Raw genomic sequence first — 23,672 nt, 5'->3', positions numbered from 1 at the left:
TGTGTCGTGTGTTGGCCACCGTTGTCTATTTCATCGCACACAGTTCATTATTTTCAGCGACTACAGAGTCCCCTGGCAAGAGTGACCAAAGCGGTGGCTGCCACTCTAGTCCAGCCGGCAGAACTTGCAATGGCTGATGGGATACCAGTGGGAGGACTGAGGGGAGGAGAGAGGGCAGGGGATGTGTCAATCAAACAACTCAATGCTGGCCTTAATCCACATCACAGTTTAATATAATCATGTTGTGTGGGGAGTACCCCCTCGATAATCAACCGTGGAGTTTACTATTAACTCACCAACCGTTAACTATTGTGTTGTCTGAATGCAGCCAGTCTAATGCTAACATGACTTTGTCTAATCCTTTAAAAAAGCCATCAAAGCTAGTTGCCATCAGCACTATTGAGGCAGTGATTCCCAGTGTGTTATGTGAAGAATTCGTTGTATCTGCTGAACCTACTTTGCACCAATTTCATTGGCTGAAATTTCTAGTATTGAGAGATGGAGAAACTTCAGCAATTCCTAAAATCCCTTAATGCTGATTAAGTGACAAAAATTTTCTAATGAATGTGAAACTGATAGAAGATAAATATAAAGGCTGACATTTACCTCAGTTTATACAGTTGTGTCTTCACTCTTCTTTCTGTGCAGTATTTGTATCAGTATTTGTTACCTTGAGATTTTTGTTAATTTAGTTCAGAGAGAGTAGTGGTTTGTTGCATCTTAGAACCAATATTTGATTTATTTATTGTTTGTCATACAGTTTGTCTGTTTGTATATACTAATATGGGCTAATTTCTGAATATTGATATATAACTAGGATTGTTTCAGATGGTCTTGGTTCTTTGGAACTTTAAGAAATCCACTAAATGTTCATTTTAACTGTTATTGTTGCTCTGTTTAGCATATTTACCCAGTTGAATTCCCAGAATCTCAGAGGAACTGTTATGAACAAGCAATTTATTGTTTAATCTTTTGGACTAGATAAGTACTTGACAGTAAGCATGCCAACTCTAAAGATTTTTCAAATTTCAATAACTGGCTACCTATATCTGTTTATACACACACACACAAACTGCTTTTAATGTTATAAACAATAAAATTTCTATTGCACAGAAGCAATATATCCTGTTCTATAATTTAAAAAGCATGTGTCTCATAGTAGGAACCTAAGGAAAGTCATAACTCTGAAACAATTGGGCTGTTCAAAAATGCTTTAAGAATTCTACTTGTTAAACCTATAATTCTATTGAAATTACTGAATTTAGTAATTCGAAGCATTTGTTCATTGACTTAACTGTGAAGAGTTGACATTTCCTTGAAAGATTGATGTGTTGTACTATTAAAGGAACAGGAAAGTTTTAAAACTGCCATCACTTGGAAATCTGAAGCAAAGTTCAAAATATCATGAATTAAATGTATTGTGATAGGAACAAATAATCAGATTTAAGTTGTTCGTGAAACTTATATCCAGGGACTTGAAGGGGTAGAATCTAATATAATATATTTGGTCTTTATCAGTAACAGTTGTAGAGAAAATGTAAAAGTAGGAAAGTATTCTTTTCCCTGAGTTTGTTTTGTGAAATGGTAATATCAAATATCCATTTTTAGATTGTACTACTATGACTTCATTATTATTTTTTGTAAAAAACAAATGATATGTACCTTTACTAATATGAAAAGATTAATTTTCATTGGTTAGCTACCTTTCTTTAGATGTTATGATTAATGTGCTGTTTCATTCTGTTTCATGTTTAATAATAAGGGAAACAGGATTCTTTTAAAAAGTGATGGAAATACTTTTAATATGCTGATTTATGATTTTGTTAACTCAAACTGCTAGCACTTTTTTATTAAAGTTCTTGGGATAATGGAAATGTGTTTCCTATCAAAAGTCAGTAAAATAATAAAAAAAACCTTACACCTTGAGATAAAGCACCTTGTGTTTAATAAGGGATGAAGTTTTTTCCTTTCAAAGAACTTTGACGTACTTGTTGAGATTTGCTTGAAACTATAACTTATTCCTTATTACTTTAATAATATCATACCTACACAGATTATAGCTACAATATGATTTTACTATTAAGCCAGACAAATGTTGGTTAATTTGTTAGGACACTTGATATTGAATTCATAAACAAAAGTTCCTTAAGAAATTTCTAAAGGAATATAGTTTATTTATATAAGGCATTTTTGGTAAACAATTCAGGCTGCAATCGTATTACTATGATTATTAAAACACTAAATAAAAATTAAAAAAACAATGAATAAATAACAGAAACAATTGAAAACAATCAAATGGAGCAGCAGCATGATACCATTTACAAGACTCACAGTGCAATCCTATGCATATTTGCTTGGAAGCCAGCTCCACTGTGTTCAAGGGGACTTATTCCATGTATGTATCCTCAATGGTATTAGACAACTATCACCCAGTTGCAAATACCCATTTCATATAGGGAAGGTATTAAAGAAATCTCCTTTCTTTCTCCCAGTCATGCATTTAATAGATTGTATGGTGTTTGTCAGCCTCTCTCCCTCTTTGGGCTTCATATATCACATTCAAACAGGCTAGTAGTTGTGTTCCACTGTTATCCATCTATTGAGATTAAACATGCCAGGAGGGGGAGTATGCTAGCCATTTCCATTGCCCTCCACACATGGACACCAAATTCAGAAAGTCATTTGGAGAGCTCTCTTGATTGCTGGTTTTCCAATGTTCAAAATTGTGTGGAGAGCCTCCAAAGATACAGGAGGCTCTCCCCTTCAGAAAGTGCAGAGGGCGGTAAATGGAGGCAGCGCTTGACCCATCTTTCTTTTCCTACTAATGCCCTACCTCCCTTCTATCTTTTGTTTTCAGACTCCTAGACCAGGAGTCTGGACACATTTGGAATTTTCCGCAACTGCTGTAGACACTATTCCAAATTAGCTGATGTAGGGGCATGATTAGTCACAAAATTTGCTACTGCAACAAAAACACCCATTTCATAGAAGTGAGACTAGTGACAATGAAAGACAAATAACTTGCCCAAGAAACTGAATGCTCTGCTTTCCATTTCTCTGTTAGGGTCCCTCAGAGCTTTGTTATTAGCGCTCTGATCTTCCTTCTCTACACACTGTCCTTGAGTGACCTCATCAGATCCCAGCATTTTCAGTACCATGTATATGCTTTTTTTGAAAAAACAACAAGAAGTTAGGTGTTTTAGTAAATGTCTAAAGAGAGGCCATAAATCAAGGAAAATGCTAGAGATGTGAAGTCCTGAGGGGGAAAATAACAGAAAAATTTGGAAAAGAAAACATTCTTTTTCCGAGGACCATTTTTTTGTTTTTTGAAAATTTGGAAAAATTGAACATCTTTGGATTATGACATATTTTCTTTTAGAATCTAAAGATGACTATTGTTACCTAGCCTATACTCCTCACAAAATGATTTCTAAAAACTGTGTAATAAGATCACGTTTATTGAAAGACTAGAGAGTTAAAATACCTGGAAATAATGAAGCCATAGGGAAACATTTTTTAATGCTCTCTCTAAGATTCGGTGAATAGTTATTTCGTTCATTCCTTATTAAAATTATTGATCTAAAGTATATTTTACTAATAGACATTTATGTTCAGTTTCCCAACATGTGAACAGAGTCACCATTGTGCATTGTTGATAGTAAATGTGCATTCTTGACAGATTGGGTCTTGTTCTATAGAGCCCTATGTTTCTGATGCTGTAGCAGTCATTTAATGTAGTTCTAATCTATTCAAACAAAAATTACAAATTTACTACCTGAGTTTATTTTTAAAAGTTTTAAAATGTAATGCTTATTTTATAGGCAAACTAAGTGTTGTATAAAATAACTTTGGGAAGAGAAAGTCTGCTTTATCTTCTTAAAGCAGTCCTCCCCAATCTGGTGACCTCAGGATGTTTTGGACTACATTGCCTAGCATTTCTGACTATTGGCCTTCCTTCCTGAGGCTGATGGAAGTTGTTCAAAATATCTGGAGGGCACGAGGTTGGGGAAGACTGTCTTAAAGAAACAAAGTGACTTTAGATTTGTAACTTGTGCTAAAAAAATAAGTATTACATATTTTTAAATTTCCCCCAAAATTTACACCACCACCCCCGGAAAAAAAAAACATTTTCCCACATGGCCTCAAAATTTCCAGAAATTTTACATCTCCAGATGAGCACAGGCAGACATGCAAAAGGATCTTTTCTGTTATTCATTCAGAATGTGGAACACTCTGCCCCAGGATGTTAATTTGTCTCCTCCTATGCTCGCTCGATCAATCTGGCAAATAAATCTAATAATTTTGCATTCCTTGGTGATATTTCATTTAATATTCAATAAAGAATGTACAAGTTGTTCCATGATGTGTTTTCAAGAAGTACAACCACAAGTGTGTGTGTGTGTTTGCCCACATGCCCATACACAAACACATGCACACACAATTTCATTAATAATTCAGGGTTTGTTTTTGCAAAATAGAAAAGCTTATAAAGCCTGCATTGCTTTCTTTTTATTTAGGTCGAGATTTGATCTGTATACAGTCTGTGGATGGAATGCTTATGTTGTTTGAACAAGAAAGCTATTCATTTGGTCGTTTTCTACCTGGCTTTCTTCTGCCTGGTCCACTAACATATAGCTCTCGAACAGATTCCTTCATTACTGTATCTTCCTGTCGGCAGGTTGAGAGCTACAAGTGCGTATTGATATTAAACATGTACTGTAGTATTTTTTACTTATGTCAAATAAAAACAATCAGGTTTTAAAGAGTATTCATATGAAATGAAAATTGCTGTACTGACTTGACAAATGGTCCATCTAGATAGATTTTTTTGTTTCTATAAATGGCTACATCCAGATATTCAAGAAATTCCATTTGTTATCCCTTGTTAGCGGCATCATCAAAAACAAAAAGAGCTGTAATGATAGCTAACCTCCAATAGGAGAAGGCACCTTAAGGAGACGAATCCCTTGTTAGAAGTTGCAAATCCAGACAAGCATCATTACATCTCATAGCAGAGTTAAAGATTGGATTCTTGGAAATATTTATAGGTTGCTTTCCACCCATGTATTCTGAGCTTATACTATTTATTTTTACAACAGGTACCAAGTGCTTGCATTTGCAAAAGATGCTGACACACAAGAAGCTGAGCAACAAAAACTTGGCTCTGGAAAAAGGCTTGTGGTAAATTTGCTTGTTCATATCAATAATCAGTGATAATACAGAATATCAATAATTAAGCTCTTTTAGGCTGCAGTCCTACAAGGGAGTAAGTCCCATTGACCTTAATAGGACTTATGTTTGAGTAGGATTGTGGGGTAAATGGACTTCCATAGTTGCAGTCCCCAGTCCAGCAATTGAGTTTCTGGGCACGATTCAATGAGGACCTTCTGTGTGCAGCCAGCCCCAATGCCTGTGTGGCCCCTACCGCTGGCAGTCACAATTTAGCACTTCCTCTGGCAAGCCCCAAAATGAGTGGAAACGCTGGTTTCTGGGAAGGGTGTGACTTGCCCCATCTAGAAACAAGCATTTTTGCTTGTTTTGAGGTTTGCCTGGGAAGCGGATTAGAGTGGTAGGGACTGCACACACATTGGGGCTGATGGGGGTTGGACACGTGCGGAGGGCCCCCATTGGATCCTGCTGTATTTGCTTTTCCCATAAAGTACCATTTCACTCCATATAAGGGAAAGAAACCCAATATGTTTTTAAATGTGAATGAATTTAAAAAGTATCTTTCATTTACTGAATGCTGTTGGAAAAAGTAATGAAAAGCCTCCTTTCATATGATCTGTACCAGGGCCATTATATCTTCTTTTGGGTGTATATTGTACAACTCTTATTCTACACTGAGCATTTGTTATGATGGTGATGGAGAGTTGACTTTCTTGAACTCAGTTTTACTTACGGAAACTTGGTAACAACCACTAAAGCCAAGAGAAACAAAACAGAAATCACAAAATGAGCTGGCATCCCATAGTTCAGATACAGAAACCCGATGTGAGAACCACAGATTTTCATCCCATGTCAGACTAGTCACTTTTTTTCTTCTGTTCCATTTTATAACTTTTATTATAACAATGCTAACTGGGTTGGATCCAGACTAAATTATTTGTACTTAGTTCCCATTGAAATCTATAGGAATGTAGGTCATTACTAACTTGTCCCACTGATTTCAGTGGAACCCAAGTTCAACTGATTTAATCTGCATTCAACCTTATGATATGATACTAATATTGTGATTTTTTTGTGAATCTTTTGTAATGAAATATAATAACACTTTTTGTGTTTCATCTGTGTGATATTGTTATTTGCTTGTGTCTTAAATACATTTCTACTGTTCACTGATTTTGTCTGTTTTTTTTAAGGTGGACTGGGTTTTAAATATTGGGGAACAAGCTCTGGATATATGTATTGTTTCGTTCAACCAACTTGTTTCCAGTGTGTTTGTGCTTGGGGAGAGAAACTTCTTTTGTCTTAAGGATAATGGGCAGATACGGTTCATAAAAAAGCTTGACCAGAACCCAAGTTGCTTTCTTCCATATTCAGGTTCGTAAACAGAAGTGATGACTTAGTAGAAACAATTTTGGCAAGTTTTGACATCTCAATGAAAAGTTATTTGTCAATACTACTTGCTTGAATACTGTTGAAACCTTCAGTTTGCAATGAGTTTTATATTGGTTTTGAACTATGTAATTAGAACTCAAGTGATATTTTGCCAAATGCAGTGGGTAACTGAAACCTTGAAAATGTTGGAAGTATAGGGCATATACACCATTGGGAACAACCACTTGTGCATTTGGATTTTTGTGGCTGTACAAATAATCCAAAATGAGCAAGGGGAGCTCCACTGACCAATTTGGGAAGAGGTGTTTCCTCTCATTTGCCAGGTTATTTTTAGAACCACAGAAAGCACAGGTGGTTAGTTCTGCTGGTGCAAAAGGAACAGCAGTAGTACAGTGGCAATATGGGATTGTTCGGGCAATTTAATCAGGACCTCCTAATTGAGGTGGGTTTCTTTTTTCTTTCTCTCTTTTAATGAAAACATATACAACGTGTTGTTATACAACACAATCATTATACACAATCAATTATTTTAGCTACTCAGCAAAATCACCCAGCATAACACCACAAATAAACATCTAAGAGTGAGTTAAGTAAATTTAGTATCAAATAGATTGAATTCTCGTAACGCTACACAACATCCCAGAATGAAATAAATATAAAATAAAATAAATAGATTAGATAGTACTTAAGATCAAGTTTCACCTATCTTATTTATTTATTTATTTATTTATTACGTTTTTATGCCGCCCAATAGCCGAAGCTCTCTGGGCGGTTCACAAAAATTAAAACCATCATAAAACAACCAACAAGTTAAAAACACAAATACAAAATACAATATAAAAAGCACAGCCAGGATAAAACCACGCAGCAAAATTGATATAAGGTTAAAATACAGAGTTAAAACAGTATAATTTAAATTTAAGTTAAAATTAAGTGTTAAAATACTGAGTGAATAAAAAGGTCTTCAGCTGGCGATGAAAGCAGTACAGTGTAGGCGCCAGGCGGACCTCTCTGGGGAGCTCGTTCCACAACCAGGGTGCCACAGCAGAGAAAGCCCTCCTCCTAGTAGCCACCTGCCTCACTTCCTTTGGCAGGGGCTCACGGAGAAGGACCCCTGAGGATGACCTTAGGGTCCGGGCAGGTACATATGGGAGGAGGCGTTCCTTCAAATAACCTGGCCCCAAACCGTTTAGGGCTTTAAATGTCAATACCAGCACTTCCAAAGGCAATGATTTATTAAATAGCAAAACAAGAGGTGGGTTTCTTTGACTGTATTCCATCAGTACCTGCACTGGTTCTGTTAATTTCTAATCGTAAATTCAATTTTCCTTTCTCTTTGGCTAGCTTAGAAACCAAACAGGGTGGTGGAGGAGGGATGGAGCAATCTGTAGCTCCTCCGCCTGACTGCTCACTTACCTGCTTGAAAACAAAAAAATCTGTGGCACTGAAAACAAAAAAATCTGTAAAGACTGACAGACTCTTTTTGTTTTCGTACTGTAATAAGGCTGTCCCAGTGTCCCGTTTGAATCACCTACCTGCATGGAACTCCTGGTTACCTATGGTGATCAGGCATGTTGTTAAATATAAGGGTGTTATAGGACGTTCTTATTTAAGCTGGCCCTTGGTGTATGGGGTTGAGTTTTACTATGATGTTTCATTTTGTTATTTTTAAATCATATTTAACATATTTGTACCATTTTGAATATCAGTTAGTTGCTAATAAAATAAATAAAATTTATTTTGACTACAATAATAGTACCTTACCTCATTTGGCCATACTTTCCTTGCTTTATTGCAGCCATATCTAACATTCCCTTCTAATTTATTAGCTATGCAGTGCTCACAAATTTTGCCCTTATTTAGATACTTTTTTGTTATACTATTTGTACTTTTAATGAGTTGAAATGTATTTCAAGCGTGTGCGTGTATAAGTGTTCCTCATAAAAGGGGAAAATCTTAAGGTAAAAGAAATGTGAATGAAAAATTGCTTCTAACCTCTTTGCATGTGTATTACAGTGTCTGGGACTGTAGTAAACACACTGATTGGGAACCACAATAGTATCCTACACGTTTATCAAGATGTGACTCTAAAGTGGGCAACTCAACTTCCTCACATTCCTGTGGCAGTAAGAGTGGGGAAATTACTGTAAGTAGTCCTGACATAATTTTAGTTTAAATCATTTTTGCATTTTTCTAGAATGCACTTTGTTTTTAATTTAATTGCCCTTGAGTGGCAGTGCAACACCATTGCTTTTGGATTTTTGTAAAAATCTCACTTTTCATGTTGGAAGCGTGTACATTTTAAATAAAATATAAAGACATAGCAAAATATTAAGGACTAGAAATAAGGAGAAAAGTATAACACACACACACACACACACACACACACAAAGTAGACATTGGTTATAATGTTCACATAGAGTAGTGAAGACATAAGCCTGGATTAACAAATTGGGAGCGGACAGTGGGATCACTTTCTCCCTCCCATAGCCCTTTTTCAAAGGGAATCCTCCTTTCCACTAAATTGTGGTTAAGGGATATGTCAGTGGCAGTATTAACACAGTTATGGGTCACTGGGTTTCATTTGGAAAATGGAGAAATAAAAGAAAATTACACACTGAGGTATAAACATGTTTCAACTCTCCACTCTTATGGTAGAGTATAATAAGTGACATTATAAGTTCATAAATGATTAAGCCTATTTAACTAGTTCGTTTAGTTTGTTGTAAACTGGTTGGAGCTCCTGTGAGGATCAATTTTAACCCAATATTGGACAAAGGGCCTCTCCAGATGTAACTTGGGGCAGGATGGTTAGGCTAACCATGGTGCAGGATGGTTAGCACTAACCACACCAACTGCTCCTGTCATAGTGCACCAACTACCCAATCTAACCAATCTGCCTAACCACTTTCCACCCTAACTATTCTTCTTGAGCGAGTGTAGGTTCTCCTTGCACTTCTGCGGGGTGCGGGATTAGCCACCTTTCTGTAACTGCTTGGAGAACTATGGGAAGAAGTTTTTGTGTCTCTTGGTCATCGGCTGGGCTGACGGGGATGTTTTTGCTATAGGTGACAGCCTCAGGTGCCTGTGCCTGGAAGTGTGGAGCACTCAACACCACTGTGCTGATAACAGTGGTGTGGTATGGAAAACGTCTTTGTTCCCTGCTAGAAAGGTTGCGGGTATCCAAGATGGGGATGGAATCTGATGAACTGTTACCCAACTTAGTCTGCCAGACTGGGGTCCACAAACCCTTGCTACACAGCTCGGTGAGCACCCAGGGAGTGCTGTGTGACTGCCTGTTCCTTTAGCGAGCCGCCATTATGTGTAAAAATTGAGGGTCATTATTCTGCGTAAAAGGTATTTTCCTTAAATGCTGGTAGTATAGCTGCCATTTACACAAGATTATTTGCTCCTCTAATGGCAGTACTAATGGTAGTCACCATGGTTAGGGAAAACACGTTACACACGACATGCTAAGACGTCATGGTTAGTTCGAAATCCTTAACCATCATGGCTTAGCTTGTTGTCTGAACAGGCCCATTAGGAGCTTATTAAATATGACCAAAAATAATTTTCACATTGTTTTGTTACATTTAAGAAAGTACACATACCCTGGGTTTCTAGGCTATTGTTTTTAGCATTAAAGTACAGAATGACTTTTGCAAGAATTTTTAGATAGCTATTAGAATAATCTGAAAAGGAATGGCATATAATAAAATGTTAGCAAGAAGGCGTGTACCTAATGACTGAAGGTAGCAAGCAGGAATTGTAAGTAAGAGTGATTTTGTGTTTTCGAACTTCTACTTTGTACCTAGGTGTGCAAGTTACTTTTCCTTTAGTCTCACCAGTTAGCCTTCTGGGAAATACATGCTTTGTGATAAGCCATGCCCATCCTGGCACCGTTTTGACAGCCATTTTGTGAGAGTGCCCATAACATTCAGTATTTTCAACGTGCCTCCAAAAGGTTGGGGACCCCTGCTCTAAGTTTAAGAAGAAGGTAGATGTGTAGATGGTTCATGTCTCTGCCAGGCTAGTAGATCTGAGAAAATGGCTGTTTTAGGACTTTATAGGTATAGTTCTGCTAAGTAACTCTTTATAGTAATATGTGTAATTTTTCATAATTTCATATATTGAGGCTATAATTCAAAGGAATTGTGACCATGCACATCCAATCATTGCTTTCTTTGTAGTTCTTTGCACAACAGCTTCTAGAAGTAAATGAACAAGCTGATTAAAGCTTATTTCGCTGTTGGATCTTGTTCCTTGTAGGCTCTGGACAGAACTCCCAGTCAATGTGTGCACTAGGGTGAAAAAAGGTTCTAAGGTTTGTTTTGAGAGTGCACTTATTAGCCATTGGTGTGTCAAATGGAGACACTCTCGAATGACCTTAGTTCTTCTTCATGGTTTACGTGCAGTCCCACATACGGGTTTTGTGTTTGCTCAGAGCATATTTTGGGAAGCTTCAATAGCTAGATAAAAGGTCTTGGTGGATGCACTGCCTCACAAGCTCAAGGGGTTTGGCTTCTGCCTTCCCATGTAGTTCCTTTTCAGACCCCACAGTGGGAAAATCAGGGAACACTCTTTGCTAGATGTTTAAAAGAACTGAGTCTTTTTAATTTGTACTTTATTATTTGTTCTGTTTTTCTTCTGTCTTTTCTTCTGTCTGTTTCACAGTTTGAGCGTTTTTTTTCCTTTTCAATGTCTTTGGGGTGAAATAGCTGCCGATACCTTTATTTATTTATTCAGTTTATGTGTGACCATATAGTTGAAGATCTCAGTAAAAACAAATACAGTAAAGCTAATAATGAAATACATTGAAATAGTTTTTTTTAAGTTTTAAAAGCAGCACAATTGAAAATAATTTTAAAAGAAGAGATAAATATCCAAGCAGCTAAAACATGGGAAAAGTTTTTTTATGCAGTATTACACATAACTTTAAAAATAAAACAAGCAGCAGTTAAAAATTTGTTTTAAAGAAGAATAAAAAGTCAACAAAGTAGATGCTAGGCAGGCCTCTCGAGGGAGGACATTTCACTTTTTGGAGGCCACAAAAGAAAAGGTTTGCTTTTGGAATAGCCACCCACTGAATCTTAGTATGTGGGGACACTCAGAGCAGAGCCTCAGATGATGATCTCATGGCATGAGCAAGAGCATATGGGAAGAGGTTGTCCTTTAGACCAGGGTGGGCCCTGCAACCGCCAGTGCAGTCCCTGCCATTCCCCAAAATATGGGGTACCCCAAAAAATCTTTAAAATGTTGTTTTTTTTACAAACAAAATGGCATCTGTAGCTGCTACTTGCAAACAAAGTAATTTTAACTCTTTCATCACTCCATACCCAGTTGCGGACACCATTTTGTTTTTAAATTTCCACTCTGTTTTCAACACCTGTGGACAGGGGGCAAAAATGGGCCATGGCCCCCTGATATTTTCCTCTACTGCTTTAAACATTATGATATCAAACCATGAAGAGCTTTTTAGGTTAACACTAGCAGCCTGGCCCCAGAAACGAACTGAAAGCTGATATAATATGGTGACACTTCTAGTCAGTATCCCACTTGCATGTTTTGTACTAAGTGCAGTTTCCAGACATCCTTCAAGGGCAGCTCCACATACAACATATTGCAGTAATCTAATTGGGAGGTTACAAGGGCATGGCTTGCTGAAGGCAGGCTGTCTCTGTCCAAGTAAAATCAATCCAACTTCTGTACCTCCAGACAGCCTCTCTTGCATCACCATCCCAACTCCAGCCTTAGGGGAAGATAGCTTGGCACTCCTATCAGCCTTAGGGGAAGATAGCTTGGATGAACAGTGACACCATTGTTGATCCAGTTTAAAGCATGGGGATTTGGCTCAAGGTGTGCTTCACTGTACCCCAGAAAGACCAGACCTTTGAATTTGAACATTTTTATCAGCTCAGGATGATGATCCTTGCCAAAATCTTCCTGAATACAGAACAGTATTCAGCTTCAGATGCAGCAGTCTACTCCTAACTGGATAAATATGGATCATATCTTGGCTGTGTTTGCATATGTCGATGTCCTGGATTGTTCTGAGACTGGTGGCTGTGGTTTCCTTTTTTGTAAGGAACAGGAAACCAGTTAATTAAAGGCTTTCTGGTTGGTTGGTTGGTTGGTTGGTTGGTTTTTGCCATAAGGAGAGGAGCAAGAGGGCTGAGTGCATAGGCAGATGGATTGTAAGCCTATGCGGCAGGGTCTTGCTATTTACTGTTTTACTCTGTACAGCACCATGTACATTGATGGTGCTATATAAATAAATAATAATAATAATAATAATTTGTGTATCAGCTTACTTAGTCAAGATATGGTCCAAAGGCATCCAGTTAGGAGTGGGTTGTCCACATCCCAACTGATTAATTTGAATCCATGGAAGCATTTTGTTTATTTATTTATTATTGTTAATTTAATTTTTGTGACCTGCCCAGAGAGCTTTTGAGTGATATAGAAATATAATAAATAAATAAATTTAAGTGATACCTGATTCCTGGCTGCAAGCTTCAATTTATTGGGATGGTTCTGGACTCTGTCACTGGCTGGACATTTTTTGCCAGAGGACAGAGCAACCACTCTTGTGCAGCTGCCTATCAAAGTTGGTGGTACTTGGATCATCATGATGCATAAAATTCAGAGGCTACAGATCTCATGGTGGTCAACACAGCAGTTACTCAGCTTGTACAGCTGTACATAAGACCACTGCAACATTGATTGCTACAGAATGTCTCCAGCCTTCTTGATCTCCTATTTTGAATGATTGACCTTACCTCCCAGACTAAAGAGTTCACTAAAGTGTTGGATGGATTCTCATAACTTTCATCCTGTGGCACGAGCCACCAGTTTTGCTTGAACACTGGAACAAAGTGATCCTGAGACCAGATATTTCATTTCTTAAGTAGTGTTCCCCTTCTGCTTTAGCCTGGACATTATCCTCTCAGTTTTCCTCCATAACGTATCCACACCCTTGGTATCTGCATTACATACCTTGGAATGATATTTACTGGGCATCTCATTCGGGCAGAACTAAAAGTTTAAGATGTGTAAGATTTACCATGAGATTATTCCTCTGTTATGAATGTCCCAAGAAGGAGAAGCCAGTTTCTACTCAGCTTCTCCCATTAGGTCTTGTCAACTGTCGACCTCTTCTATCGATGGCAAATCTCCCACCTCCTAGAGCAGGGGTGGGCAACTTCAAGCATTCTATTTCCAGCCCCCAGACTCCCCAGGGAGCTACACTGCTGTCACTGCGCCACCTATGGATCACTAGCAAACTGCCACGGAGACTCAAAGTAGGCACATTTATCTTGAAAATCTGCTAAACGTGGTGCTTTTGGATCTCTGTAGTGGTTTTGGCAGCAAATCACCAATTTCCTTTTACTGCAGCACTGCCAAATTTCAGCAGTGCAAGTGCACCAGCAGGAGTGGGTCACACTCAGTGCTGGGTGTGTGTGTACGTGTTGCTCACTACGCTCTAGAGACAGTCCGAGCTCATTTCACCAGGGCTGTGGCAATATCTGCAGTCTTCCTTCGGGGAGTTGTGGCGAAAGAACTCTGCTGTGCTGCTACTCAAACCCAGGTCACTGCTTTCATTTGCTGTTATTGGATGGGCCAAGCTTAGTTCTCTGGCTTCTTAGCATCTGCCCTTCCTCAGGTAAGCAAGCTTCTTAATTTACCATATGTGGGGCTACACAGAAACCACTAAGGAGGACAGGTTGCTTACACTTAACCAAGTTGTCATATGTACAGTTACACAACCTTTTTTTTACCCTGCTGAGGGTGCTGTTATGCAAGTGCTTTGCTCCTGTTTTTATAGTCAATGTGTCAGTTGGATGTTTAAATTGAACAGGAAGGCCAAAGCTACACCCCTTTGAGTGTGCATCAGAGGGTGGGGTGCCTGCAAAACCTCCAGTCTAGTTATAGAAGGTTCCTGAAATAGGGTTTGCACAGGTACAGCACCCATATGTGACCACTTGAAAATTTACAGTTGTGGATAAGCAGCCCATCTTTGTTCTGATGATTTTTTTTTCATTTCTTTGATTTTGTTACAAAGTTCTTCAGTTTATTAATTCTATTAAGATTCAGTTCTGAGAAGATCTTAATCATTCTGTCATGTCTTGAGATTTTTAAGCGGATTTTTCTTTTATGCTTCTGCTTTATTACTTTGTTTTTAAAGCAATGAAATTTGGAGAAGGAGAGATTTACTGTGAAACATTTCCTTAAACTTCCTGGTTAACTTCAAATTTGCTGAGAAATTCATAGGCCAATGGCATAACTAATTTTGGAGTTTGATGACTGCTTTGGTTGAATAGACTTAGTTAATGCTGAAGATAACACATTAAGATCCATATTGTCTTTCTTATTCTTGGGAGTTGACATCTGGGAGGAATTCAGCTGTCAATTATGTTTTTATGAAATTTTGTAGGTATTTTATTCATTAGCAAAAGCACTTTAGTTGCCCTTCATGGGAGAGAGATTCTGTTGAAATATGCTAAAGAAAACCATAGACCTAAGTGTACCTTCAAAATAAGTCCAGTGCTCCTTATTGTAAGGAGATGACAGGTGTGGACAAGTTAGTGAAAACACATCATTTCATTATTAAACAAAAATGAGATCATTATTCTCAAAAGTGAAATAGTTTGCTTTCTGCAGAATAGTTCTTAAACAAATGTTTTGTTTTGGTAGAAATATTGTTAAGTATATAGCACATATTAAAGAAACACGTGTTTGATCCAATGGAGACTGTGCAAAACAGCTCAAGTTGTGTATGACGAGCCTCTTTTAAAACATGAAATCCTGCTATTTAGTGAGATAGTTTGAATTTTAGCTTCTGAAAAAGGGTCTTCACATGCAGCCCTGGCTGGTGGATTCAAGTGCACTGGACTGCACAAGGCTTCCCATCTAGCTACTTACATTCACATGGAAACTTGCTTCTGCACACAAAGTACCCAAAGCAGAATTGGGATACATGTGTAAAGTTGGAAAACTAATGTATTAAATGGACCCTGTAGCCAATCCATCAAAACCAGTGCAGGTTTTCAGTGCATCATTGCATAAGTAGTACTTAACACTGTGTAAGATAAAAAAGATACATTGATTAGAGCAGGGGTGGGAAGAAGATAGATCTCCAGATGTTTAGGACTTCAATTCCCAGAAACACCTGCCAACATGGCTCATGATCAGGAATGCTAGAAATTGAAGTCCAAAACATCTGGAGATCTACTTTGTGCCCACTTCTGGATTAGAACCTGATGGATGCTGGAGATGTGAAAAATTAATCGCAGATTATTTATATATCTTTTGGCATTGTCAAAAAATTAAGCAAGTGGCATATTTTAGTATATATTGAGTAAATCATGGGATATGAAATAATTGCTGTTCCATTGAGAGTTTTGTTAAATTGTCTTAAAGATTGCGTGGTTTGTGATATGGAAATCATTAATTAATGGCTGCTAACATTTCAATAGCTGTTCAGTGGAAGAAATGCAATGTCCCCTTATCAGGTTGTTTTTTGTTTAAAGGATTTGGGATATTGCCACAGAGATGAAACTGAGGGAAGGATTGGTGGACCAAAACAATAAAATACAATAAGCAATGGAGTTAAAATAATAATTAAATGATTGAAACAGGTAGAATGCAGATTCACAAAAGTAAGATGCTAAAATACATAAAATACAGGTCTGGGGCGGGGAAATTCCCCAACGACTCTAAGGATAGCATAGTAAGTGCTACAGAGTCAGTTTCTTCAAGGAGGGAGTTTCCTAGACAGCTGGCTGGGGCATTCTGGGAGATGCAGTCCAACACATCTGGAGCGCCCCCAGTTGAGAAAGGCTGCTGTAGGCCCTTAGGCTGTGAGCTATATAAACATCAGCACAAGTTCAGAAATTGACTGCAGCCAGTGCAGCTCTTTCAAAACTGGTGAGATGCATTTTCAAGAAACAGTCCCAGTCAACTTTCCAGCTGCTGCATTCTGTACTAACTGAGATTTCCAGTTGTCTTCAAAGACAGCTCCAGATATGACACATTGCAGCCTAAATGTGAGTAATTGCTACATGAGATGAAAATGATGTTTGCTCTTTGTTTCATGTTTTCAAGAATGGGAAGCAATATGCCAGGTGTTTTTTTTTCCAAAAACAGTCTTCTATGTGGTTAGGTATATCATGGCGTAGCCAAGAGCAAATGAGCGTGAGAGTAGAAGCTAACATAACTAGAAAAACATGACGAAAAGTTCTAGTTGAATGGATATTAATGGGAGTGAAATTGTGGGTGGAGTTATAAATGAAACCACTACACATTCAGTCTTCATCATCCAGATGGAGGAAAATACTTTGGTCTTTATTCCAACCCATCTGTTACTCTTTCTTGTAGGTGACATCACCACAACTGTTAAAGCATCACCATATAAAAATAGCAAAACTCCCATATAAAACAGGGAAAACTTAATACTTACTACAGAATTTTATAGAAGAAAGATGGCAGGATTCAAAGTTTCCTTTTCGCAACAGTGCTGGTTTAACAGAAGTTCTGCCAGTTATGGCACACAGTAAGAAATGAATGACATTGAGTGTTTTCTAAGAATACTCAGCATTACAGAATGTGAGAAGTTGAAACCGAGTGTTTTTTCGTGTGTGTGTATTTTTAACCATTTCAATCTAAATCTAATTCTACATTACAAATGTTAGAGAATGAATTACATTATATTTGTTACATCTCTTTCCAGCTAGATGTGCAAATGTTATCTTTTAAAGACTTGACTAGATTATTGTGCTTTTTTAATTAAGAGTTTATATAGAAGACTTATGCATTATGAAGTGTTTCATGAAAATACAGAAATACCTATGATTTTTTCTCTTTCCTTTTCTTCTTTTTGATCAGATGCTGATGATGCAAGTTAAATACAATAGCCTTTGCATAGCTCTTTTCATCAGTTTTTTCCTGCTGTACATTTGTTGACCTTTTTTTTAAAAAAAGTATAATAATAGTGTTACCGAATGTGCTTCTCTTAGATACATGTACAAACTTGCACATGTATTCAAGACACAATAGTTAAAAAGGGCCTTTTAGGCATTGGCAATAGGATGTCTGTGGTAAGGAAGTAAGTCTGAAACAATCCATACATATACACCAGCCACAGAAAACACAATGTTGCATTTATTGATAACAAGCATAAATTTAAAATGCATACATTGATTTGGGGGGAAATAACTTGGTGGAGCAATTGCAATTCAAATTCAAGAATAAAGAACCTTTAAGACTTCAATAAGAACTGCTATTATGGGGAAATTAAACTAGACCACAGGCATGCTTTGATAGTTCAGTCGGAAAAGTTTGCTGGGGTCAGAGGTTGCAAGGATGGGATAGGGATATTGGAAGTCCCTAACACTCTTGAGGCGGAAAAGAAAGGGTTGGGGTGAGTGTGGAGAGTGAAGCAGGAGGAAGATGGCAAGAAGGGGTTTTATGTTGAGACGAGGTAGTGCAATTGGGTTCCCAAAGCAGGTACTATAAATGAACTCCCTGAAAGGACCGTCACACTCTACTAGCACCTACTATTGTGAAACTTCCTTCTGAGTAAAGGTCTGCTTATGAGTAAGGACATACTCATAAGCAAGTCTAGAAAGTCTGCAATTGGGCATGCGTAAAAGAGCCACATATATAAAAGGCTGGGAGATGGGTGGCAAAAATGATTCTTCATGTTCAGGGAAGTCATGTACTTTTATACTGTTCTTTTTATCGGGATCTTGGGAATGATCTTATTCTACCTATTTTATATAAATACCCGGGTAGAACTGCAAAATTTTATATTTCCTTATTACTCTCGGATAAGATTCCCCATATTACCAATAAAGTAGCTACATTTTGTGCAATTGCAATAACATGCCATACCTTTTTAGCCCCTGAGTGTACTCTGTGATTTTAGACGGATTTGTTGATATAACTGTTTTGAACTCTGACTCTCTAGTTGTTGGTAGTTTTAATGTGTTAACGTACTTTGTATAAAGTGTTTGTTAAATGTACTGTTGGTATTGGTCAATGACCGTAATAAAATATATTCATTCATGTTCAGGGAAGGAGTTTTGGAGGGAAAGGAAGTGGTTGACCACTGCCTCCCCTCTAGCTGAGGCCAACAGGACCTGAGGCTTGCCCCATCTTTTTCCTCATAATGGGAAAAGGTGAAAATATATAAATAGGTCAAAAATATGTTCCGTGCTATCAAATAATTGCTGGGGAAAGTTATGGTGATAGTTGTCAAACCATTGCTAGTTGGTCTGTAAAGTTGTTTATTATACTGTATTATAAGCTGTATTGGTTACTTTATTGAAAGTGAGATATAAATAATAAACTAAACTAAACTTTGATTTTCTGATCCAGTGTGCAGCTGAATGGGATTGCAGCAGTCATCCAGTGTGAGACTAATGCAGAACCTTGAAAAAAGGAGCCAAGTTCCTTTGCCACGAAACTCTTAATTCAAATATGACCACTTACACAGGAATTAGAATAATGCTTTTGCACATTGTAAGCTTAATGCTTTGATTTTCAACCCCTTGTTCCTTGCCCCAAACCTTTGCAATAAAGAGAACAATTTCAAAAATAATTAAAAATATGGGGCTCATAGCTGGGTTTCTTGGTTTATTTGGGGAAAGATTTATTTTGCTTGCTTTCAAATATTTATCTGTTCCCTGAATTGGGCTTTAGAGTAATTTAGAGTGGTGTAACATGCATCTGTATATAGGAAATAGTCTTTGTGTATGTTACGGTATTATCCTAAACTGGCAAGAATGGAAAAATGAGGTATTGGGCGAAATGTTTCTAAATTTAGATAGAGAGATTTTAAATTGTAGTTGGTGCATGTGCTTCTAATTTAACAAATCTCTTCTCTGAGCCACTAATTAAATTTTGTAATAAGACCTGATATCATTTTCCTGACCTGGAAAATACAGTCCAGAAAGCACTGCTTCCAAACATCATCCATTAATGTCTATGGGTCTTTCACAGGAGGACTACTTTGGTGGATTGCACCCCTGGTTAAATTGTACTATAGTTTAAGAATTAATGGAAAGTATTACACATCATATGTAGGTATATTGTAATTCTAGTATTTCGTATTATGTAGACAATCTAGCTATGACTTTGACCTTGTAAAAAGGTTTGACACCCATTTAATTTAACACAGCAGGCAGTTCATAAGTACAAATTAATGTTCTTGGCTTTCTTTTGGTTCAGTCAATATAATGAAAGCATTTTATTAGACATTACGGTGTTGTGGTCACCAGCGGGTGGCAGCGATAACTAAATGTTGCTGGCCTGCTCTTGAGAAGATTATTCTTATTGTTCATCCAGTGGGACTAAAATAGTATTAATGAACTGCTTTTATCTAAGTCATTTTAATCATCATCATCATCATCATCATTATATTAAAATATTTTTAAATGGATACTGTTGTTTTTATACTGTTTTTATGTTTCTGATGGTTTTTAAATTTTGTATACTTTTTAATGTTTACTGTTTTAACTTTTGTGAACCGCCCAGAGAGCTTCGTCTGTGGGGCGGTATATAAATGTAATAAATAAATAAATAAAATATTTATTTGTTACCTGCCTCTCCCTCTGGAACGAGGCGGGGTACAACACAAATAAAAACACCATAAAATACATACAACTAATTCAAACGTTTAAAACCAGTGCATCATTAAAAGCAGCGCATCATTAAAAAAAGGCTAATGCTAATAACTTTAAAGTTAAATAGCTTTTCATCTATTTGAAAACTTACCTTCAGGCGTCACAATTTAAAAAAAAGTGCAGCATGGATGATATATTATCTTTGGTAGAACGTTTGAAAATGGTTAACTTAAAGCAACTATATATTCTAAGGGCAACTATACATTCTTTGGAAGATTATTGGTTAGATCTCTCAACTTCTTCTTTTTCCTGAAATGCAGCCTTAGTGGGCTGCCAATTTGCTTGCAGTGCCACTCTTCCTGACATTCTTCTCCCTCAAAATTTCTCCTCCCTGTTTATTTTGGAGTGGGGTGGGGAAAATACAGCTATACCTAAACATCCCCCTCCATGGCAAACTGCAGCTTGGAGGGGGATTTTCATTCAGAAAATCTCACGGGGAAGGGGTTGCTTCTCAACTCCTGTTGTGAGTAAATTGGCAGGCCCCTGCAATTGCATTTCATAAAAGAAGCCTGGATATCTAATCAGATTTCCTGTGAAATGTATAGTTTAGCCCTTAGCAATTAGTTGCAGTAGGTTAACCTTCAGCAAAAATGATAGTTGAGTCAATTGGTAACAAGGATCAGATTATCTTGAGGCTGGCAGAAGCATACAACTTCCAGACTTTGTAAAAGTTTAGTTGGGGACGATGCTATCAAGACATTGGAAGCCTTGAAGGGCCAAATGGATAGCTGATGCAGTGCAGAAACTGGTTGAAAAAGCAGGAAAGAATGTGGGTTGTGAGTAGGGTTGCCATATTCTGAATCCACAAAACTGGGTCAATTTGGGGGGGGGGGGGGTAGGGGTAGGATTTTTTTAAAAAAACTTAGCAATATGTAAAGGTCTAGGGAAAGCCCAATTTTTGCAAAGCCCAATTTTTCAATGAAAACATCAACTACTGTAAAACCAGACAGCTTAAATTCACTGCAACTTACTTTCAAGTAACAGATTTGAGGCTTGCAACCCAAATCCAAGGAGGTGGATTTTTGAAGGGTGATTTTTTGGGGAGTGACTTTCCTTTCCTTTCTCCCCTTTCTCCTTTCCTCTCCTTTACCTCCTCATCCCCCACTCGCTCCCTCCCTCCTGTCCCCCACAAAACTCTCTTTCTTCCCCCACAAATAACCCAGCAGGTCCACCCCACGCTTACCTTAAAGGTCTGACAACAACCAGCCAAGCTCACCAAACTCCTTTGCATTGCATGGGACTCAGGTAGCCTGAGAAGAGCACGTGTGCCTTTCCTCGCTGTTGTCCCTTTTCTACGCAGCCGCAGGCGCAATAAGGTGAGTCACAGTGAGTGACTCAGATGACCCTGTGGAGGAGCGGTGATGCTCTGGAAAAAGCACCGGATTGATGCGTCTTTTTCTCTCCTGCTGCCACTTTGCTGAACAGGCTCAAGGCACCATTTTGGAGGTCAGAATTTCTCTGGCCAGCTGGACCAGGGCCGGATCTACACTATTGCTTTAAAGCGCTTTATAACAGTTTTATAGCGCTTTAAAGCAGTTAAAGCACTTTATAACTGTTATAAAGCGTTTTAAAGCAGTAGTGTAGATCCGTCCCTGGAATCCAGGATTCTTGCCTGGCCGGTTGGGACATTTCAGAATCTCCTGAAAATCTGGACATTCCTGGTTTTCCGGAACATATGGCAACCCTAGTTTTGAGAGCTGCGCGTATGGAGGGGCAGAAATCTTTTCTCTCATTCCTTCCCCACCCTGAAGCATTCACACTGCGCATCTGTAATTCTGCAGCTGTAACCTTTTGCAGGATGTTCTGGAACATAGGCAAGTTTATCATGGGTAAAGAAAGGCATCTAGATTTTAGAAAGCAATCGGCTATCTTAACTCTTTCAAATCCTGAGGATATGAAATATATAGTTCTGGTGGTAATTTGGATGGTTTAAGCAGGACTGTGTGGTTATGTACACTTTGCTTTGCCAGCTGCTTAAATGAACAAAGAGTGAATTCTGGTTGCTGACTTGGAGCTAAGCAGAAGCAGGGAAGAGCAGCTGGCCCAGCTGGCCCAGCTCAAGGAGGAGCTAGAAAAGTAAGCCAGATTCCCAGGGAGCGAGCGAACAGGGAGCGAGCGAACAGGAAGAGCAAACAGGAGTTTGGCAGGGGGAGTGTAGGGGAAGAGGAGACCAAGGAAAGGGGAACAAGAGAAGCCTCAAGGAAACCCAGGAGGCTGCCAATTCAAAGAGGCCGTGTGCTTGCCATGTGCTCCTGAGTGCTGAGTGAGAGGTTGGTGTTTATAATTGCTGCAGGAGCTGAAGGGGAAGTGGCCTGATTGTCAGTTGGTCTCAGCAATCAGTGCCTAATTGCTGTTGATTGTTGTTGGCCTTTCAGTGACCTCATTCTGGTTGCTGACTTGGAGCTAAGCAGAAGCAGGGAAGAGCAGCTGGCCCAGCTCAAGGAGGAGCTAGGAAAGTAAGCCAGATTCCCAGGGAGCGAGCGAACAGGAAGAGCAAACAGGAGTTTGGCAGGGGGAGTTCGGCAGGGGAGGCCAAGGGGGAGGCCTCTAAATAATAATAATAATAATAATAAAAATAAATAAATAAAATAAAAATAAAAAAGAGGTGGGGGAAAAAAGAAAAGCATAAAGAGAAAAAAAAAACCCCACAAAACCACCACCAAACAAAAGCAAAAAAAACCCCAAAAGATTACTTTCCCTTAAGACATCCTCATATAGTTGTGTACCTTCAGAGAGGACACAACAAAGCAAAGGCAATTCTACTATAATCAAAAAGGGGAAAAACAAAAGCAGAAATCGACATTATGGATGGAAAGGAGTCCCTAGAGGTAGTGACCTGCAAAGGGTGTGCAATGTTCGTGTTTCTGCCTGAGCTCAACATGGCGTATACCTGCAACAAGTGCAAGCTGGTGGCACTTTTGGAAGAAAAAGTGAGGGGACTTGAGCAGCGAGTGTCCACCCTCCAAGGAATAAGAGAAGTCGAGGAGTTCTTAGACCGAACGGTGGAACTGCAACAGCAACAAGAAGCACATGAGATTGAAGAACAACAGCCAGCTGAAGCAGAAGTGGAGTATGCTGAGGGGAGGAAAGCCAATGAAGAGGAAACTCCCTGGAAAAGAGTGACAGTTAGAAGAGGAATTAGAGGGCGTTCTGCACCGGTGGAGCCATTGCAGTTAAGCAACCGCTTTCAGCTTCTGGAGAATGAGACTGAAGGACAGTTTGCAGAGGAAGAAGTACAGGAGGCACCATGCAACAGTGACCAAGAGACAGAAGGTAGGTCAACCAAGAAGAAGCGAAGAGTAGTCATTGTAGGAGACTCCCTGCTGCGTGGGATTGAAACCCAAGTATGTCGTGAAGACCCATGGACTCGCCAGGTGTGCTGTCTCCCTGGAGCACAGATTAGAGATGTGACTGAAGGGTTACCGA

General features: G+C 38.5%; 1 protein-coding gene across 5 annotated transcripts in view; it reads left to right on the top strand.

Annotated features, from left to right (window-relative positions):
• Window positions 1–23,672, top strand: part of BBS9 (Bardet-Biedl syndrome 9) — a 315,221-nt gene that overhangs the window by 19,275 nt on the left and 272,274 nt on the right. For all 5 annotated transcript variants that reach the window (XM_063129782.1, XM_063129769.1, XM_063129775.1 and 2 more), the window contains exons 6-9: window positions 4,518–4,692; window positions 5,100–5,181; window positions 6,363–6,543; window positions 8,578–8,707. In XM_063129782.1, the coding sequence (XP_062985852.1) occupies window positions 4,518–4,692; window positions 5,100–5,181; window positions 6,363–6,543; window positions 8,578–8,707 (568 nt within the window). The remainder of the gene's footprint in view (window positions 1–4,517; window positions 4,693–5,099; window positions 5,182–6,362; window positions 6,544–8,577; window positions 8,708–23,672) is intronic.

The sequence above is a fragment of the Elgaria multicarinata genome, chromosome 1 (genome assembly GCF_023053635.1).
Source record: "Elgaria multicarinata webbii isolate HBS135686 ecotype San Diego chromosome 1, rElgMul1.1.pri, whole genome shotgun sequence".
In the NCBI taxonomy this organism is placed as follows: domain Eukaryota; kingdom Metazoa; phylum Chordata; class Lepidosauria; order Squamata; family Anguidae; genus Elgaria; species Elgaria multicarinata.
The sequence above is the reverse complement of the archived record's forward strand: the minus strand, read 5'-3'. Positions and strand labels throughout refer to the sequence as shown.